Source organism: Amborella trichopoda, chromosome 2 (genome assembly GCF_054954075.1).
Source record: "Amborella trichopoda isolate Santa Cruz 75 chromosome 2, AtrichopodaSantaCruz75HAP2 v2.0, whole genome shotgun sequence".
Taxonomy (NCBI): Eukaryota; Viridiplantae; Streptophyta; class Magnoliopsida; order Amborellales; family Amborellaceae; genus Amborella; species Amborella trichopoda.
This window is the reverse complement of record NC_142337.1, coordinates 60841916-60863739: the sequence shown is the minus strand read 5'-3', so window position 1 is coordinate 60863739 and position 21824 is coordinate 60841916. Positions and strand designations below refer to the sequence as shown.

Below are 21824 nucleotides of genomic sequence, written 5' to 3'. Positions count from 1 at the left end.
TTCTTCTTTTTTTTTGGACCAAGGTTACTACTTTTATTGATAACTACAAAAAGAAAATTATATTATCATAGATCAAAAGAGAGGGGATAGAGGAGCCTCCTTTAGTTAAGAGGTCAGCAACGCTATTGGCTTCTCTATAAATATCAGAAAAGGAAATCGAAATTGAAGCACCAGTTACCAAGTCCATCACCTGTAACCACAAAGGCCGGAGTTCCCAAGGGATTTTTAGTTCTTTTTTGCACCATTTAATGACATTCAAGGAATCATCTTTAATCGTGCAGTTACACCCTAAATTCCTCCTTAAAAATATCTTCAAACCACAAAGCAGCGCACTTAATTCTGCAAAATTTACTGTAGCAGAACCTAGCGGACCAACACAGGAGAAAAGAACATTACTAGAGCAATCTCGCATCACGCCCCCAATCCATGCTCATCTTGCGTTTCCAAAAGAGCTACCATCAAAGTTAATCTTTAGGCTTCCTAAACACTGTGCCACCCATATACATCTCGGTCTAGAGCAATTAGAACAAATTTCATAGATCGGCCATCACATCCATTTTGGAAATACCCCAACCCTCTTCATTTACTGACAACCACAGCCATATAGAATATTTTATAGTATGGATTAGCTTATCAAAAAGACAAGCAATCCCTTTAAAAGTTCTTCTATTTCTTTCCTTCTATACCTCGTGGAGAATCACTCCTACTACAATGTTCCATACTACATGTACAATCTTCCATACTCAATTCTTAAAAGATAATTTGATCTGTATTGTTTGTGGAGCTCCAAATTCAGAAATATTATGTAGAAACGAATTAGCAGCAAGTTAAGATGTATTTCAAATCCTAAAACCATTACACCCCCTCGCTACCTCTTCTTTTTTTAAAGTCTTTCCGACTTTTGCTACTTCAAAGAAGCTTCTTCTCCGAGCACGTTTGTCACAATGCGGTACCACCTAAGCGGTGCATGTCCTTTGTGAGGTCCAGGATTTGAATTTAAATTTGAGAGGAATCCACATGAAAATAGGTTGCACTACAAGCCCAATGTATTTGCTCTCGGGGTTTGCGCATTTGGTTATAGAACATATGTATCGGACGCATGTAACACAAAATAAAAAATAAAAAAAGGTAGGGGTGAATTAGCGTTTAAAAAAAAATATTGATGATCTAGACCACCCATCTAGAAAATAATTTGGATAGGCAGATTGGCGGTCTGAATCCGTGATCCCTTTGAGTGAATCAGCCAATAAAAAGAAGAAAAAAATAATACAATAAGAAATTAAAAATAGCAAAAAATTAAAGCTAGACTGAATTTGTTGGTTCTGACATAGAACTGATTGGTCTCTTACATATGGCAGGAACCGAACTGGTCCCTTGGGTTCCTAATCCTAAATTTTGATCTAGATTGACATTTTTTCAAAACCCTAAGGTGCGTGTATGGTGGACCGATGGTGCCATGCCAACTTGTACAGCCAAGGTTCACGTGGTGGTGATTGCATATTATAAAATCATTTAATGTTGATACAGACTCGGTTTGATACTAAATTGGGCCGCTAGGGGAACTTCACAAATTTCAAAAGTCTTTACAGACTTGAATTCGTTCAATACCGAATTATTCGTTGAGTGCCGTATCTCCAACTAATGACAATCTAATGTCTCACAATAATTAATTTTTTTTTTCGAAGATAAATTTGTGGTAACACCTACACCTTAGTCACCTTGTGGTTTTCATTTTCATAACTAACACCACTTCATTAATATCTTCAAAAAAGCTAACTCCTAATCTACTTAGAAAAAAGAAATAGGGTCTACCTTCCCATTGAATTACCCAAGAAAAAAAAACAAACAAAATGGTCTTCATAACGAGCATCACTTAGTCCACTTTTTGAGCTCCAAAACATTCTCTTTTAATAACACACGGAAATTTATATTAATATCCCATTGATTTGCAAATTCATGCATAAAATGTGTCCCCCATATTATATTTTAAGTTCGTGTCCCACCATATGTTTTTTTAAATTTTGTCAAAGCACCTTGAAGTTCCGAATTGAGATCCTTTTCCCTAAAGTTCTAAACCAAGTTCCTACCCAAGTCACATATAAATTTTTTTTTTAATGATATATAGGTCTAGGGCTTAAAGTCCCGAACTATGTAACAGCAATCACAGAAATAGAAAAAGTGATATAAGGTGTCAACATGATATATAAAAAGATTATTTTGATATTGAAAAACCTTCTAATTAGTCATCTCAACCTCGAGATGTATTGACATGAAAAAATAAGGCATTTTGAATACTAAAAATAATGTGGTTTGTAACACATTATTCGAACCCTCTATTTTCAAGAAATTTAAATGTTTATAGATTAGCTTGATCTGTACTATTTTTGGAGTTTAAATTTCATAATTGGGTGAAAATAAATTTTTAGGGCATTGTAAGTTTTTCTGTACCGTAACTATATGTTTTAGCATGAGTTGGAGGTGTGCCTTACTTTGATTGTTTGTGGTTGACGCCTTATATAAAATTACCCGATAAAAAAAATGCCTTAGAAAATAGGGAGTATAGAATTTTTATTTGTCTTTTATTCAAAACATTGTACTCCAACTGGAAAGCGTTGCACACCCTCTTTTCTAAGGTATTTATTTTTGTGTGTATGGTGGCATATGGTGAGTAAGATGATACAACTTCCTAGCCAGGCTTTTTCCAAACAAAACTCAAATGACTCGGTTTGGAACTTCTTGTTTTGAACTAGATTATTACTAATATAATAATTATAGGTGTCCTAGACTACTCCTGTGGATGGTCGTTTGGTCTAGTGGTACAATTCTTGCTATTCGTGTAAGAAGTCGGGAGTTCTATTCTTGCAATGCCGCATGTTTTTTTATATTGTTTTTATTATCAAACCTTCCCGTACTCATGTGTGATCATTATTAAATTTGGTACAAATCTATATATATATATATATATATAATTTTAACTAAAAAAAAAAAATACAACTGACTTGAATCGGAACTTTAAAGTTTCAAGCTAATATTTTACTAAAAAAAAGTCCCTTTTGTCCCTAAAATAAAAGAGAAAATTTTGACATAGAGAATAAGAAGACAGTCCTCAAATTAATTATTTCGACTTCAACAGATATGGATCTTGAGGTAAATAAATTTGAAGCTCTAAAAATAGTGTCTTATAATAGCCTGCCCACTGTCAAGTGTTGAGAGATCCTTCAAATCATTTCATCCTTGAAGTCCATAGAAATTTAAGGTCTTATATTGGTTCCCAGCACCAAAATTGCACTTTTCGTAAGGTTTTTGAGGTATCTCTTACTTTTTAACATAAGGGTGTGGTTTGTACAGAGCGGAGGCTTTAAACAATGAAATTAGAGCCTATTTTCAAATGGTATCGAGAAATGTGGTTTCAATGCTGGAAATTTTTGTGATAGCTTTAAAATATATTTTTGTCTTTAATTATAAAATTTAAAGCTTAAAAAATAGTGTAAATTGAACAGATTTATAAAAACTTAAAAATTGACGGTCCAATAATGTGCTACAAGATTTACTATTTCTAAGCCCAGGCCTTTGTGCTACGATGTATTGCTCAATACTAACCCGGATCTACTCTGCCCCTCAACATACGGCACAGATTTGATTGATCAAATCGTTGTGGGTTTGAATCAAAAGGCTTTGTGATTGGGTTTGAATCAACATGGGTGGTGATCTCTTTCAAAATGATAACAAGAAAAGCATTAGAAGATGATAGAAATGATGCTCTTTTCAAATACAAACCGCGTTTTCCACTATGTGAAACCTCAGTAATTGATCAGGGATAGGTTTCCTTTTAAGAAAGAGAGAGAGAGAGAACCCTTGGGAAAGTTTCCTGGTCCTCAAGTCATTGTTACTTTAGGAGAGGGGAAAGTAGCGAATCTGAAATTGACCACAAAGGGCAGAAGGCTTTCTTTTGGTTGACCACGCTTGTTACACTTATTTTTCCAACCACAATGATCACCACCTCAGTTAATAATCAATACAACTGTATGCCAAATTACATAAACCCAATAAATTGCCGAGGGCATCACCAGGGTCTCTTGCAATTATTGAAAATTTTCATGTCTGAATCATAATCGCCCGAGTCGAATCAAGATCATCAGTAGGTTTTTGTTACAATATTTTCCAATTTTCAGCCTATTTTTCATTTCTTTGTTATATAAGCACAACCGGACTCAAAAATCAATGAGCAAGATATGTCGAATCGGACTCTATCTGGCCCTGGCCCTATTCCAATTATTGCAATACTGGTAATCAGAGCCCATAGTCCGGGAAATAAAATGAAAATATATGTTGTCTAAAAAGAAGTAATATGAATTGCAAGATACATTATTATCCTTTTAGATATTTTAATAGAAGAACATTAAAGTCATGGGCAACTCAATCATTGTAGAGCACTGGCTTGGTGATATTGGCAACACCACCACCACCGTCATGGGGTCCTCCCAATCCTCAACTCACAAAATGTCTTGCCTTGGACCACATATTTTCCTTTAAAATACTTGGACCACTTTTTGAGCAATACCAACTAAATTTGGAAGTTGTGTGAGCAGGATCATGTAGCCAGCTAAGGTTACTTGGACTAATGGGTCGTTGTGATAATAGGGTATCCAAAACACTGTTTATAATTTTATATACCTAGTGTATCTCGCATAAAAATATGTTTGGCAATTTTTTTTAATACATAACCATGTTTCTTTTGTAACACGCCAAAACATGGGTACACAAAATCAAGAAAAAAGTTGAATTATCTAAAACATGATTTTGCCTAAGTAATACTATTTTCATGAACTGAAGCTAGCTGCTCATTTTATTAAATACAATTAATTCTACCAAAACATCCCCACAAATTAGAGAGAGAAACTACCTCAATTTTTAAGTTTTAGATAGAGAATGTATCTTAAAATTTTAGCGTGAATATCAAATTTTAGATAGAGAAACTACTAGAAATTTTTTAGAAAGAGAAACTGTCTCCAAATTTTCAGAGAGAGAAACTATCTCAAATTTCAAAGTTTTATAGAGAAAAGGTATTTTAAAATTTTTATAGAGATAAACTATACCAAATTTTAGATGGAGAAACAACCTGGAAATTTTTAGAGGGTAAAAATTATCTCAAAATTTTTGGAGAGAGAAATTGTCAACTATATGAAATTTCAAATTTTTATAGAGATAAATTATCTCAACATTTTTTGGAAAGAGAAACTATATCAAATTTTAATTTTTTAGAAAGAGACACTATATCAAATTTTTTAAAGAGAAACTATCTCATAAGTTCAAGTTTGATATGTTCTTTCTCTGTGTGTGCAATTATATAGCAAACCATGTTACACAATATATGATCCAAGCATGATATTTGCGTAATATGGGTACCATTCAAAACCATCCAAATAAGTTCTGCATGAGTAAACAGGTTTTACATAACGAGGTTTTGATTCAAAACTTGAGTTTGTTAACCTATGGAGTGAAACAAAACCAAAGAGATTAAGACTCCCCCATGGTTAAATGTATTAACTCCATATGCTAGGCACAAAATTATAACGATTTGGAGGGTGTATATCGTGCAATAGAGGGTGATAAAGCGTCTAGTAGTGATGCCAGATTTGCTTTGGAGCGTTTTCGATTTGGTACGAAAAATAAAGCAATTTCGTATTTAGTATGATTTGGATGAAGACTTCGGAATTTTTAAAACAATGTAATATAAGTAAAGTATATATTTATATATATAGCAATATATTCAAATAATAAAATTAAAAAAAAATTCGAAAAAAAAAACATACAAGTTTGTGCTTCGGCCGAAGCTTTAGTTAAAGGTTCCGACTCAGATCGAAGTGGACCAAAGCACATAATTGTATTTAAAAAAGATCGGTTGAAGAGGTTGAATCTGACCGAAGCAAGCTGAAGCTGATGCATCGAAGCTTCACTTCGATCTATGCCGAAAATCCGAAGACTTTGGTCCATTTGGATAAAGCGAAGTGAATTTGATAATATTGACATCCAATCTTACGGGGCAGTTATGCCCATAGATACATACAAATATATATAAACATTCCTTTTAGAACTGGCGACCTGCTGGGCTTTGGTCGGGTCATGGGTGACTCTTGACCCTCGTTCCTCTAGCATCAGCCATAGCCTGGAATGGACGGGACTGAAGAGACCCTTGCCTAGTCCGAGCCCGTGTCAAAACTTTTAGGGACGGGACAGCCTGGTCAGGCTGAGCCACCTGCCCGGTGCCGGCCCTAAACTTTTAGTACAAAAGTGTACTATGATCCCACATGCACATAAAAAGTAATGAGAATTGGCATTTGATGCCACCCAATCAATGGATGAATTGTGATGGATGAGAGAGGGCTAACTGTTGGGTTATGTCATGTCTTAGAGGGTCGCATTATCTCCATCACGTCCAATCATTTGACTAGATGTTGATGACCCAAGTGACTACGGTCTTTCATGGTCATAAGCATCAAATGGTAATCCAATTTTACACATGTCCACCCACATGGTGAAGAATCTGCAATAATACATGCTGTATTTGTGCCTGAAGCATTTAAGCTCATAGGTCATGCCTCTCAGGAGAAGGTTCCCCATTTGCCTCCACTGTTAACATGAAATCATTCATTTCAAATTCACAAAGTCAATGAGATAGAGCCGGAGTCTTGTTTCATGATTGTACTTTTATTGGGTTCCATTTGTTAGCATCTATTGTTGTGCGCGGAAGCTTTGAATCCGATTGGTTTATTTTTTGGCAAATAAAATACAAAAAATAAAACATGAAGCACATATGACAATAATACAAATATTTATGTGGTTCATCTAAAAGGGCTACATCCACGTCCACGGTAAATTGAAATCTATTATACTAATGAAAGTTATATCAAACATTTTGGAACAAACTCCGATAAAAAGACAGTCGAGCAAGCCCTTTCATACCACTACCCCTTCTTTCTCTTTATTTTTGGTTTTTAAAAATTATTATCGACAACACCAGATAAGAGATGTGAGAGCAACGAGAAACTGACTTTCTTTCTAACAAAAAGAAAAACCACCCAAAATCTCAATGGTAACCACTTCTCTACAACAAACAAGCCTCCACCCTAAATCTCAATGGTAATCGTTTCTCTACAAGAAACGAGCATCTCAATCTTCGATAGTCTAAAAGAGGCACCATCACAATGTTTATGTCAAAATGAAGATTTATTCTCTCTAAGAGGAAACCGCATCTATAGGAGGCACTGCCTCCCTCTCTCTCTAAAGGAACCACTATTTTCAAGTGGTGACCCAAATAGAGCACACAAATTCTCTGCATTTTCATCCCATATATATAAGGTTAATGAATAAACATTAAATATGAAACTTTTTATAGATCTTACATATATTTCAAAAGGTCAAAAGATATATCTAAGAGTTCTAATCTTTTTTGGATTTCTATTTCATTAAGATATAGGAATACCTCAATCCCATATAATATTAAAATATCTCAATCCTAGATAAGATGGGATTTTCTAATAAGGGTGATATAAGAATATCCAAATCCAACTACTATCTTTTTTCATGAAAAGTTAAAATTACACAACTATTGTGTTTTGCTACCCAGCAAATTATGAATATATTTTCTCCCTTTTGCTAAAGCTTGGTAGGACACACCAGCTAATAATGCATATATGTTTTCCTGTTTTAGTATAGAGATTAGTGGGACATAGCGTTAGCATTAAAGCGTCTGAGACATCATTTAAAAGTCTTTTTTTTTTTTAATATGTTAACAGTAGAAATGGAGGGTGAGACTTTATGTTCTTAAAGCCGCTTTTTTTATTTTTTATTAATAATAAGTATTTCAGCCTCTCAGGCACCAATCAAGCTCTAAGGCACTTCACGTACCATTTTAAGCTTTATTGCAATGTTTTTCTTTTTTTTTTCTTTTGTTAAGTATGTACAACGTGCTTCCACAAGAGCACAATGTACACTTGGTTACCTGGACAAAATATTGTTTTTCTTTTTTTTTTTTCAATCTAAGATTTTTCTACAATTTTTTTGCCTTTTTTGCAATGCAAGATTTTGACAACCACTTAAGAATCTCTCGAGTTCCATTAAAAAAAAAAAAGAAAATGAGAAGAAGAGAAGAAGAAGAAGGATTTTGAGTACACAAACACTTACATCAAATTGTCCAAAAATTAAGCAGTCTCCATCCAACGTCCAATCTAGGAGTCTTTCTTAGATACATATAGAGTATACTTGAATATATATATATATATATATATATATATATATATATATATATATATATATATATATATATATATATATATATATATACATATTAAAAAAAATTTAATGTGCATAAAGGTCACAATTACTAAAAACCATAAGATGTGAAATCTGATAGCTTGGGTCTGTCACAAAGTTCAAAAATTTTTATTTTTTATTTTTATTGAAATTCCACTATTATCTTCAAGCTAAAATGAGATTACAGAGTCAGAGACGGTAGTCTCAGAAAAGAAGGACCCCCCTTTGGCAAGGAAATCAGCCAACACATTAGCTTTCCTATAGACATGAACAAAAGAGAAGAAAAAAGGTCCAGAGAGGTTCAAAATCTGTAAAAGCAAAGATCTTAACTCCCAAGGCAACTTTTGCTCCCCTTTACACCAATTAATGACATTCAAGGAATCACCTTTTAGAACACAGTAAGGAACGAGGTTTCTCGCCACAAAGATACGTAGGCCATGTAAAAGAGTTTATAGTTCGGCATAATTAGCAGTACGCACCCCAATAGGGCCTGCATACATAAAGATAACATTCTCCAACCAATCCCTAACCACACCTCCAAATCCCGCTTGACCAGGGTTTCCTAAGGAACTGTCATCAAAATTAAGCTTAAAGACCCCTAAATCCAGAGCCGCCCATCTCCCTTTAGGTCTGCACTTAATAAAACCCAACCAGAAAGGATTTTTTAAATTTCTCCTAACATCTACTTCCGATATATCTTGGCCCACTTTGGTAATCGACGGATAAAGCCAAATAGCATGTAAAATCTTCTTCAAGATTCTCTCAAAGGGCAAGCATATCCATCGAACACTCTTCTATTTTTCTCTTTCCAAAACTTCCTATAAAATCACACCTCTCGTAATTTTCCAAATTACGAGCCTAGTTCGTGGTAAAGAACCAGGCTTCATATTTAATAAAATTCCCTCAACTTTTGGCGGCATTACCATCGCAGTCCCAAGCTGTCCAAAAATCCAACTCCAATAGCGATAAGTAAGAGGACAATAAAGAAAAAGATGATCCCCAGATTCCCCATCCTCCTTACATTAAAGACAAATACTTGGCAGTATCTTTCGTCTCTTAATGAGATTATCTACCATCAACACCTTGTTTTGATCTGACAACCATAAAAAACCTTGCACCTTAAGTGGCAAAAGCCACTTCCAAATAATGGCTAATTTTGGCATTGATCATCTCCATCTATCATGAAATAGTAGCTAATGCATTGACTTAACCGAATAGACTCCATTTTTATCTATATCACAAACAACCTCATCAGTAGCATTATGAGGGATATAAACATTATCCAGTAGTCTTAGTAAACCAGAGACTTCAGAGAAGAGGGAATCATCAATCCTATTATAAGGGAGATTGATATTCCAAAAAAATTGATCACCCCAGTGCTCATAATAATTAGAGACTACAACATTAGGGTTATTCATTCTTTGGAAGATCAAAGAAAATGCTTGTTTCAGCGGTAACTTCCCTATCCATTTGTGATGCCAAAAAGAGATATTGCTGTCATTGCCTAAGGTCCACCGAATGTCTCTGTGGATAAGAGCTTTACTAGAATGAATAGACCTCCGGCTTAGGGATATTCCCCTAATCCCATGCTTAGCAACAACCCACATACTAAACAAAACATCACCATGCTTCAATGCAATAACTTTGTACCACATATGATCTTTGAAACTTAAACTCCACCACCACTTACAGAGCATGCCTAGCAACAACCCACATACCAAACCTATCCTCACCATGCTTCGATGCAATAACTTTGTACCACAGATGATCTTTGGAATTTAAAATCCACCACCACTTACAGAGCAAGGCTTGGTTGACTGCTTTAATTTTCCTTATCACGAACCCACCATCGCTTTTGGGCGTCCAAACCCTATCTCATCTAATAAGATGGAGTTTTAGTTCGAGAAAATTTCTTTTGAACTTTGAGTTTGGTCAATGAAATCAATGCAGCCACCCAATTTTACATCCAATGGTTAAGATCAATGGTGACCACCTTGTTCCAAAGGCAAATGGTCTCATTATATACTTTCCATATTTTAAATTGGTCTTTATGTTGAGAAATTGTCTCAAATTTTGGGTCCCAAAACTACTATCGAACAGGAAGTGAATGAGAACAGATTGAGAACTTTTTTTTTTTATAAGGTTACATAAGAATGGAACTTGAGATGTAATGCTATGAAAACCCAACTACTATCGTCTTGACCCAAGCCTAATTCATAATAATGGATTAAGAACTTGTTTTGATATGCTCTCACACCAATGATTTGAAAGAAACATGCTTGAAGAACGAGTTCAAACAAATATTCAGTGTCAACATTGTGTGTGAACTCGAATAGTACCTTCCAGCCTTAGAAAAACTTGGGAGAGATATTGAAGCCACATGCCACTTAGAAGAAAAGAGAGAGAGAGAGATTTTGGTTGGGGTGTGCCCCCTTAGAAAAACTTGGGAAAGATATTGAAGCCACATGCCATCTAGAAGAAATGAGAGAGAGAGAGAGAGAGAGAGACTTTGGTTGGGGTGTGCCCCCTTAAAAACACTTGGAAGAGATCTTGAAGGCCAGCTATGAGAGATCTTGAAGTCCTAGGTGGGGGCTGGGAGATATCTGCTTGTAGCCCTAAGAAAAGAGAGAGAGATAGATTTTGGTTGGGGTGTGCCCCCTTAGAAAAACTTGGAAGAGATCTTAAAGCTGAACTAGGAGAGATCTTGAAGCCCTAAGTGGGGGCTGGTAGAGATCTGCTTGAAGCGTGCCACCTATAGAGAGATCTTTGTGAGAGAGATAAACCTTTAGAGAGATGAGAGAATATGTGTCAAGATTTTACGAGGTTGAGAGCCTCTTTATAGATTTTCTATGCCTTGGGGTTTTTCTCAATTCGTAATGTCAAACCTTCGCTCTAAGGAGAGTTATGGGGTGAGAGATTTGAGTCATTCAACTTTTTGATCTACCATCAAGATTTAAAGAGATGAGATAGAATCTTATCTTCCATTTCCTAGATCTATTCTCATTAAATCTTTAAATATATAAAGCATATATTTTACTTTCTATTTTAGTATATATAATCCTTATTTACTGGATCAAGCGATTCAAAGATTTACTAAATATTTCAAATACTCAACCTTGTAAGTTGGCTATACCCAAAAGATAACCCAACAAACAAGGGGGTAACTATCACCCAATCTTGGAGAACAAGTTAGTCCCTATGGTTGGGGTGTGCCACCGTGGCTACATGTGGCTGCACCCAATCCTATATATTCTAAATTGGGCTCCTATATTATGGAGGGTCGCATATAATTTTAGAAAATATTTTATTTTATAATTATAATTTTTAATCTTATATTTTACTTAAAACATTAAAAAATTAATTTCTCTTAATTTATAAATCCAAATGGTAAAAATAAAATATCAGAATATTCATAAAAATTCAAATAAATATTCTAAAAATTATATATCATAAAATCAATTAAAACTAATTAATTTCGATTGGAATTAGATCCGTTGGATCTAGGAATTTATCAATATACGGGATCACTCCACCTTCAATTGCGGACCACGATCTATCTAGCTTTTTCAAATGGACCTAGTAATTCCCATAACCCACAGTCCACTGCAAAAGCTCATCATTAGACTACCAAAGTCAGGCAATAGTCTAGGGGATGCAATCTCAGTTTATGGATTTTAGGCTCTCCCCTAAAGACAAAAAAAATTATGATCCTCCAGACCATGAAGCAACATGGCTCTATAGCGTATAGGGGTAATCTCTCGTACATGTACATGTTTCACTTTCATTGGCGAATCTCAAAACGGCTATTTATATACATGCCGTATGATGACATAACAATGAGATTTTAGCATTGTCTCTAAAGGCGATTCATCACATGCAAGGGCAACACAATCATTCGGCTCTAATCTGGGCATACTCTGACATCATCAATGGCTAACCTACTAAACCTTCTCGGTAGATCCCTATGCCCAGGCATATTGAGCCGTTCCAAACTCGGTTGGCCTAGCACGTCGAGCTTAGTCCGAGTATCGGCAAATCGCATCTGCCTAGTATGGTCTACAAGATGACCACACTACCACTGAGTTTATGTTTCAATATATAAAAGGCTCATACAAGATCTCATAAGGCCTTAAAGGCCACATAAACCCAACAATACCATCGTTAAATAGATGTGTTAAAGTTAATTTTGATAAAAGCTCTTTAGCGGATCCAGGTCCGGCAGGCTATGGGGGTATTTTCCATGATAATAAAGAAAGTATCATTTGTTGTTATGGTGGTCCATGTAGTCTTTTTATGACCAATCACGTGGGGTTGCTATACCTTTTGCGAGGGCTATAGTGCCTTGCTTTGTGGAGAGGGATTCATTGAATGTTGTAAATTGGTGTAAAAATGTCCCGACCTCTTTGAAAAGTCATTTTGCATGCAGGTGATGAAGTGTTGCAAACTTGCAATCATTTGGAAGCTGTCTTCTTCACATCCTTATAGAGAAGCCAATACTGTGTCCAATAATTTTGCGGAACATGGGTTACCGTGACTGATATTTTGGTGTGGGATTTTTTGCTTTTTTTATTTGGTTGTAATTTTCTATGATTATCAATAAAATAACATAATCTTGTGAAAAAAAAAAGAAAGATAAATAATACATCCTCATGGTGACAAATTTCCCTTCCTTTTTCAAATGGTTAACACGAATATTGGGCCCATGACATGGGCTTGTGGTCCGCTTTGTGACACACCACGAGGGGAGGTTAAAGAGATAAAGTTCCTTTCAAAAATTCAAAGTCCATCAGAAATCCCTGAATACAACAAACATATGTGCAAAAAGAGAAAGCGATTAAGAACATATTTCCATCACACATTTTGCAAAGCCTGTTTTTTTTTTTCCTCTTTTTTTGAACCTTGTTTTTTGTTGTGTGTTTATGTTCATTTTGCAAAGCCTTTTAAAACAACTAAATTCAGAACATGTCGCAAACATTTATCAAATGTTGGATATAATTATGTTAAATGATATATGAGCACTTAGTATCTCTTTCATTCTAGTGATGATCATATATTAACCCAAAGATAAATGATCATGTAAAAAATCAAATATATGGATGTAAATAAATACTATAGGACGTATCTGAACAATCGTTGGATGGTGGTTTCAGGGTGATTAGCCGATCAGGTCATACCCTTATCGGATGCATTACGGTTTATAGAGGCATTACGGTCCGTTTTCATGAGCCCCATCTGATCTCTAGGACCACAATCTCTCATCACCACAATCTAATGACCGTTGAGCCCAAACCATACCACACAAATTTATTTTATACAATCAATACCTCCATTGAAAAAGTTAACAAAAATCAAATCCAAATTGCTAAATTTTTTCATCCCAAAATTGCTAATTTTCATATCCAAAGTCATGCAATTAGGCCATCGTCCTTGAGCTCATAAATGTCACTATCAGCGATGATCAGTGTTGTAAAACCCGAACCAGTGGGGCAGATCATCCCCTCTAAAGATCCATGTTGGATCGCCAATCTAGATAGGTCTAGATCAGTGATGCAAAAAATATTTAAAAATAAAAAAATAAAATAAAATGGTGATTTAGGGGACCTAAGAAAATTTTATACAAGCTTAAATTTTTTTTTTTGAAAAGGGGTTTTGAAGGTGGGGCAAGGCCTACCCTATAGCTTCGCGGAATTAGTTTGATCCTAGCCAATTGACAGTCTAGATCAACGATTCCCAATCTGGATTGCCGGGTTTTAAAACACTGCCTATAACCGCCTCAAACCATACCACAAAGGATGTGCACTCGTAGTTGCAAAAATTATTTTATCATGCTTCCATTTCATACAGAAACAAATGACAAAAAGGCAGCTATTTTATTTTACGTAAGGAAAAAATTTATACAAGGTTGCAGCTTGATACTACTGAACTAAGATACTCTTTCAAAATGCTAAAAAAGAGAGTGGTCTAACATTGGAGAAACCTCAAAGTGGTCATCTCGACCTCGAGATATGCATATATGAATAAGTAAAATTTAAAGTTTTGAAAAACGGTACCTTGTAACAAGTTATTTGGACCTTCTAGTGTTTATAAATATACTCAAAGTGTACTATTTTAAAAAATTTAAATTCCATAACTAGGTAAAAAATATATTTTAAGGTCATTTTAAGATTTCTGACACTCGAACTACCTCTCTAATAAAATTTTAAACATGCACCTTATTTTACAAATAAGGAGGACGCCTTATACAAACGTTACCCTTTACATAAGGGAGCAGTTTGTATGGAGCCTAGGTTCTAAACAATCAAATTAGAGCCTACCTTCAAATAATATCTAGAAATGTAGTTTCAATATTGGAAATCTTTGTGATAGCTTTAAAATATGTTTTTATCTTTATTTATAAAGTTTAAAGGTTTAAAAATAGTGTAGACCGATCGTTCTATGAAAACTTAAAAATTTTGAAAATTGACGGTCCAAATATGCATTACAAAATACATTATTTTCAAATCTTGAAATCTAGTTTTTTGCTCATGTCCATGCATGTTGATGTCGAAATGGTCAATTTGAAGATATTTAAGCATCAAAACAACCTCTTCTAGTGGAATCTTTTAGATAGGCTCTAATTTGATTGTTTAGAGCCTCGACTCTATATAAACTTTTCCCTTTACATAATGGGACCAAGATGTTTGTGACATTGCAAAAACTTTTCCCTTTACAGAATAGGACTGAGGTGTTTGGGACATTACGTAAGGAAGTTTTTTTTTTTTTGGTAGTTCAGAGGGGATAACAACCCCCTCCCGTTTTTTAAATCGTTAGTGATTCTTGAATGTACTGGGTAAGAATGAAAGCCTAGACTTTAGCTAGGGCACAAATGATGCTACCACCTCAACCCCAACCCCATGCTCGATTGCGTAAGAAAGTACAATCTCAATGTGTACAATCTTTTTTATCAACTAAATAAAAGATTCCCAATAAAGTCCAATAAATTGTATGTGTACTTGCGTAGAAATAGACCGTTAGAAAGAACTTGAAATAACACAAATGGAAGAGTAAATTCACCTATGAAATAAGGCGCACCTCTAAATTTTGTTGGAAGATGTAGTTTTTCAATTGGTAACTTTATCATGGTTTAAAAATCCATATTGAAACTTAATTCTGAAAGTTAAAATTTCAAAACAATCATGATATCCAGTTACACAGCATGTAAAATGATTATATAGAGTCGAGGCTCTAAACAATCAAATTAGAGCCCACCTCAAAATTTTCACTAGAAGAAGTTGTTTTGATGTCTTAATATCCTCAAATTGATCATCTTGACACAAAAAATGCATGGACATGAGGAAAAAAAATGGATATCAAGTTTTGGAAATAATGCATTTTTTAACTGTCAATTTTCAACATTTTCCAGTTTTTATAGATCTACTTGATTTACACTATTCTTAAAACTTTAAAATTTATAATGAAAGATGAAAAAATATATTTTAAAGCTACCACAAAGATTTCCAATATTGAAGCTACATTTATCTGACACTATTTAAAAGTGCGATGTACTTTAGTTGTTTGGAGCCTTGATTCTATATAAACCACACCCTTTTTAACGTTAGTTTTTTTTACTGATTTTCATATATCCCGAAGTAGTCCGATAATCATTGGAAGGTTTACCTCCATATTCAAAACACTATTTTCTATTGGATTTGTGAGGTACACTTTACTCCCATAATTGATTGATGTCCATTCGAAACAATCTTTACTACTGCTGAATTATTGAAGTGCACTTTACTTCTCTAGTTGCAGTCTTATATAAACTTCTTACTTTATTAAATAAAGGGGCTCAACGAATGTGTATAGGATTGAGCGAGCATGGAGGCTTTGACACAACGCATATTATTTTCCTATAAAAAAACACCCATTTGTCCAGCTGTAACGTTGCTTTACCAAACCAAGGGTCGCTTTTGCCCAAAGCGGCCACGTCACGCTGCTTTCCCCTTCAACTTTGTTTCCTTGCTAAAAAAGCAAGCCAATGAAGAAAGAGGGGCCCAAAAAAGAAGTAATTAAAATAAACCAGCTTCATAAACACCTAATAACTAACTCTGATCACTGCCACGTGGATAAAAGTGAATCCCGCCTTTGCCTCGGATTCTCTGCCAAACAACAATGTCCCGCTTCTCAATAGAGAATGGGTGGGCCCGCCAGTAACATGCCACCAATTTCCACCACGGAAACAAATTATTTTCATCAATATAAAATGCCAAAAAGATCCACCTACTATATAACGGGCCCAGTGATTAGAGAGTAAAAACCGGAAAACAAATAACAGCGCCAAAAAACAAGACCGAGAATGAATGAATGAATGAATGGTAGGGGCGAGGGGGAGGGGGTTAGGTCACAAGTCCGCTGCCATCAACAAACGCCATGGAATGTCTCCCCCCACCACAAGGGAGGAAGAACATGTGAAAAAGAAGAGCCTGTTACTGTTACAGTTCATCAAAATGCCAAACCAGTCCCAAAATTTTTATGGCCTAACTTCATATTAGTCCCGTGTTCTAACCAACATTTTAAAAGTCAGATCTGCACTTCCACACATCGACTGTTGGATTGGCAATTCAAATTACTTGAATTTAATGCCACAGAAAAATATATAAAATAAAAATTAAATAAATAAAAAATAAAAAACTTCAAAAATAAAAAAAAATTATAAAAAGAAGATTTAATAAGGAACCAGAGTGGGAACCAAACAACCAGTTCGGTCCCAACCGGTAACCAACCAGATTGAAATTACCATGTAATAAAATGCTAATTATTACGGTTAAGAGAGCATTAAAGCTTAAACAATTAAACTTTCCAAATAATCTAAATATCTGGATCCTACAAGATGTACTTCTTGCATTAGAAAAACAATGACCTGATAGGAAAGGGGTCGGTTTGTGGGGATGCTGGTAGCATCCCCACACCCAGTTATCACTTTTTAACGCTGAGTTAACACCTCCAAAATATACCTACCCAATCTATTGAAAAACGAAAAAATTTATATAAGGATGCTACCTTCTAATGTAGATCTACAGATGCCCCAATAAAATCTATCAGAAAAAGTAGTTTCATCGCTCAAACACCCTTTGATTGATCATCTCGACATCGAAATTTACAAATATGAAAAAAAAAAAAAAAATTTCAAGTACAAAAAATAATGCATTTTACAGCATATTATCTACACCCTCCCATTCTCAAGATTTTCATTTGTTTATAGATCTACTTGAAATTTAACCATTTTTTAAATTTTAAAATTAGATACAAAAATAAATTTTGAGATAATCCTAAAAACATTTTACATCAAAATTATATACAATGATAAAATTTGAAAGTGCAACTTACCTCTACGCCTACAGATGCATCGGTATGCAAACTGTACCCAATGAAAAATGGGTAGAGGCCCACTGAATTACCCAAAAACAATCAAACCTGACAATCAATTTTAGTTCTTAATTATAATAGACACGGTTTCCATATGGCGACCCTGCATATTGTAGAAATGCGCCACTGGCACTATCATAATTTTTTTTTAAAATATAATCTTTAACTTGGGATCATGAATATGAGAAAAAAAAAAAAAAAATTTTGAAAACTGAAAATAATAATTACAGTAAAAAAACACTTGAACCATTAGTTACACTTTTATTTTAGATGAACCCCCTATTTACATCTATTTTAAGATAGAAGTTTTATACATACCGCATAGTGTAGAGCATCTATTTAAAGATAGAAGTTTTATACATACCGCATAGTGTAGAGCATCTATTTTAAGATAGAAGTTTTATACATACCGAAATGTGATCCAGCCCGCATGAAACAATTTTCCTTATAAAATTATCCACAAATTTCCTTATAAAATTATCCACCAAGTATGCTCTCAGACGGTCGAAAGCTTTGTCCGGTGACTTTTTCAAGTTGTCTGGCTTTTATGTAAACTTTTCCTCTGATTGGATACCAAGCAAAAAATATGCTTAAATCTAAGTACCAAATGTGAAGTTTATAATATTTCACGGTAGAAAGATATTATTCTCCAGTTTATTTCTCTTGTCCAGAGCACTAAAGTAGCGTACTGCATGTGCCGGAGGAGACGATGATTGAAATTGAGAAAGAAAAGAAGTTCCATAACCTAATGTCTTCTTTGTGGAGAGATGCTTTATGTGTGTCTCAAAATAAAAGAGCATTTCTCTAGATAGAGAAAGTAGTTATCCCGAGAATATTATTTTGGGCGATAAACTCGCGAAAATATTTCACTTCTTCATCTATGAGAAAAGCATTGAGGTAGGATTCAAAAAACCTGAAAGGCATTGTTCATAAAGTTTTCCAATATTTACAAGGAAAATGGTTTACACGGACTGCAGCCCCATCAAAATAAATCCTCACTTTATAATTCATCAAAATTTGGAAATCATCAAAATAAATCCTCACTTTATAACTCATCCAAAATTGGAAGTCAAGAATTGAAAAACCTTTGCATCACTCATCTCAACTTGAACATTATGGTCATGAAAAAACTATTAGGATTACAAAAGAAAGCTTTTCAAACTTGCGTAGCATCCAAACTATCAAATTTCACATCGAACTAATTCTAACCTCCTTATATGATGAGGTAAATGGTCTCCTTAGTATAAAAACCTCATCCTCGGCAAAAACTGCCCCCCAAGAACTAGAATGCAATCGCAAATTAAGCGCTTCTTCCTACACGTGTCAACATTTTTCTCACTACGTGGAGGGTTTTTCTTCAAAAGGAGAAATCGAAAAGCGGCATTCATCAAATGTTTGTTCTCTGTTCTGAAAATACAGTAGGAGTTTCCAATTTTTTGTCTTTCTTTTCCCCTCCTTTCCTATAATTGAATGTATTTTATTCCTATTCTAAATATTCCAATTCATTGTTTCCAAATAAAATAAAATATCGATTTCTTTCTTCTTTTCTTCTTTTTTTTTTTTTTTCTGACGATTCTGATTCATTGTTCACAAAACAAATTGAATGTCGATTTATTTCCTGGAGGTAAGAACAATAAAAATACAACACAAATCGCTCCGGAGTAACAAAAAGTAGGGAATAAAGACGAAAATCGAGAAAGCGAATTAAAAAGAAAATAAGAGAGAATCGAAGTCTAAAAAGAGAGACGAGAGAAAACCCCCAAAATACCCCAAAGTAAGAGGGAAAAAAAAAAGAATATTGATGGCCTACCGGTTGAGAGAAGCAAAGAATTGGGGGTGCCGGTGAGCTGGCGCAAAAGGCCCAATTAGGCTCGACTAGGCTCGCGGCAAACAGCCGTCAAGGCCGAAGTGGGCTCGTAGCACTGAGCCCAAGTGGGCTCAAGCTGAGGCGGCCGAGTAATACAAGTCATAAGGCGCCCATAACGAGTCGAGCGGACATGGCTGAGCCGAGTCAAGTCTTAACCATGGCTTCCCGCTCCCGCTCCAATGGAGCAAGCTCACAGGTCCAACATGTAAATCTCTGCAACTTCCATTGACATTGTCACCGCCAAGACCATGTTGATTCCATCTATGCTCTATGGCCTTAACTTTCCCAGCAAAAACCAATAAAAATGGCGGCAGAGACCCGAGCTCGTAGATCCTAAATCTCCTCTGAATCTCCATCCAATCTTCAATCTTCTTCGTGTAATCAAACCTTCTCCATTTCTGCAAATCCACGACCATAACCCCTGTGTTGAAGTAACAGGGTTTCCGGCCACGGAACACCCTGGAAAACCGTTTTTCCGTCCAAAATCCGGCTGTGAAATATTTGGAAAAATTGGCATGGCAATATTCAGGCGCTCCAACTGTGCTATACCCTAGATCAGTGGCCCAAAGCTTGGAAATGTCATCGACAAGAACCAGGTCCGAGTCAAGATATATGACTCGGCTAACACATGGCTCTAGCATCTCGGCCATGTAATTTCTTGCGTAGTTTAATGGTTGCTCTAGAGCCGAGCGCACTGAACTCGAGATCAGCTTCTTGACTCGATTAGGATCAAAGAAATAGACCTTGAATTTTAAGAGAGGGAAAGTGGATCTCACTAGGGTTTCTAACTCAGGCGCCAAATCTGATACCAAGAAATGGAAGAACACATCTTCAGGACAAGAAGCATGGCGTAAAACCGAGTGGATCGCGGCCATTGATCCCCTAAGATACTCAAAATCCAGAGTGATGGCAACGTGAACCAGAGAGGGGTCGCATACCAGCGTAGCCGAAAATCGGCCGGAACTACATTTTCTAGGGGCGGCGTTCTTGAATTCCGGCGCCCTCTTGAAGGTGAAACCCAACGGAAAACCACCTAGGTGAAAACTGCTATCCAGAAGAGCTGTTTCAAGAAACCGCCTTTGTGGATCGAAATGAGATGAGCGTATAGCTTCAGCAGGAGGAAAAGGAAAAGACTGGAGAGAAGGAGCGAGGATCACCATTATCATGGCCGCCGAAGCAAAGCCAGAAAACCGAGCGAGCCAGAGCATTTCTGGCCGCCGTTTTCTTTTACTAATCGCCGGGAAACAAGAGGTAAGGAGGAGGGGGAGCAAGATTCCGGCCCTCTTTGAGCTATCCAGCCTTTTTCGAGCCAAATTTTCTCCCTTCAAAGCGAAAAAAATAGACGGTGTACGTTCTCTATAGAGGAAGGGATGAGTGAGAAAGTCGCCGGCAAAATGTGAGTTATAGAGAGTATTCCGGCGAATCTGCCATGGAAGAGAGCAGGGAGAACTGGTGCACGGAAGTGCACTTCAGTCCTATGCTTCTCTCTCCTCTTTTACATCAATGAGAAGAAGGCGAGAGCGATATACAGGAAATTTGCGCCATAAAATTTGGAAAAATAAAAATAAAAGGGAGATAAACAATGGGAAAAGCGGGTGGCAAAATTATGGTGGGAATGACGGAAATAGCCTCGAGTTTTCCTGCGCGTCTCTGAAATACCTAGAGGTTGCCTGAAATATCCCATTGTAATCTTCATCCTCGCCCAAAATTTCCTCTCAATTTTTAACCGCACTTTCAAACGAAAGTTTGGACTTGGAGGCCCGAAATTTCGTTCGATTTTGCATTTATTTCGTAATTGTTCGTATGTAGTGAACACTGTAGTAGAATTTATGGCCAAGTTCCATAAATGGAAGACTGACCGAATTTAGGCGTGGACTACGAAACGAAACATAAATAACACTTAACACAAAAACTACATTAGTATATAACAAAAACTGTAAGTAAGCTATAAGATTACTGTTTGAAGAAAAAAAAAAACACAAAAGAGACCCAGATCACAATTAACTAAAATAAAATACGGACCCAAATAAGTAGAATAGTAGTCCATCCAATATATTATGTTGTATACACCAATCAAGTACAAAATAAAATTAATCAAAATTTCTTTATATATAAAAAATGCAACAAAATGTTTAAGCAAATTCGAATCACACATTGAATTTTTAGCAGCATAAATTTTTAGTATACAAAATCTTTAAGCAATTTTGAATGTCACACAAAATTCTCTCTATAAGGATGCACT

The 21824-nt window shown here is 35.5% G+C and overlaps 1 protein-coding gene across 1 annotated transcript; it reads right to left on the bottom strand.

Annotated features, from left to right (window-relative positions):
- Positions 1-19312: 19312 nt before the first annotated feature.
- Positions 19313-21824, bottom strand: LOC18445158 (putative galacturonosyltransferase-like 7). The gene has a single exon (XM_006855301.4). It carries the CDS (start codon positions 20788-20790, stop codon positions 19654-19656), a length of 1137 nt encoding a protein of 378 aa, XP_006855363.1. The 5' UTR covers positions 20791-21824; the 3' UTR covers positions 19313-19653.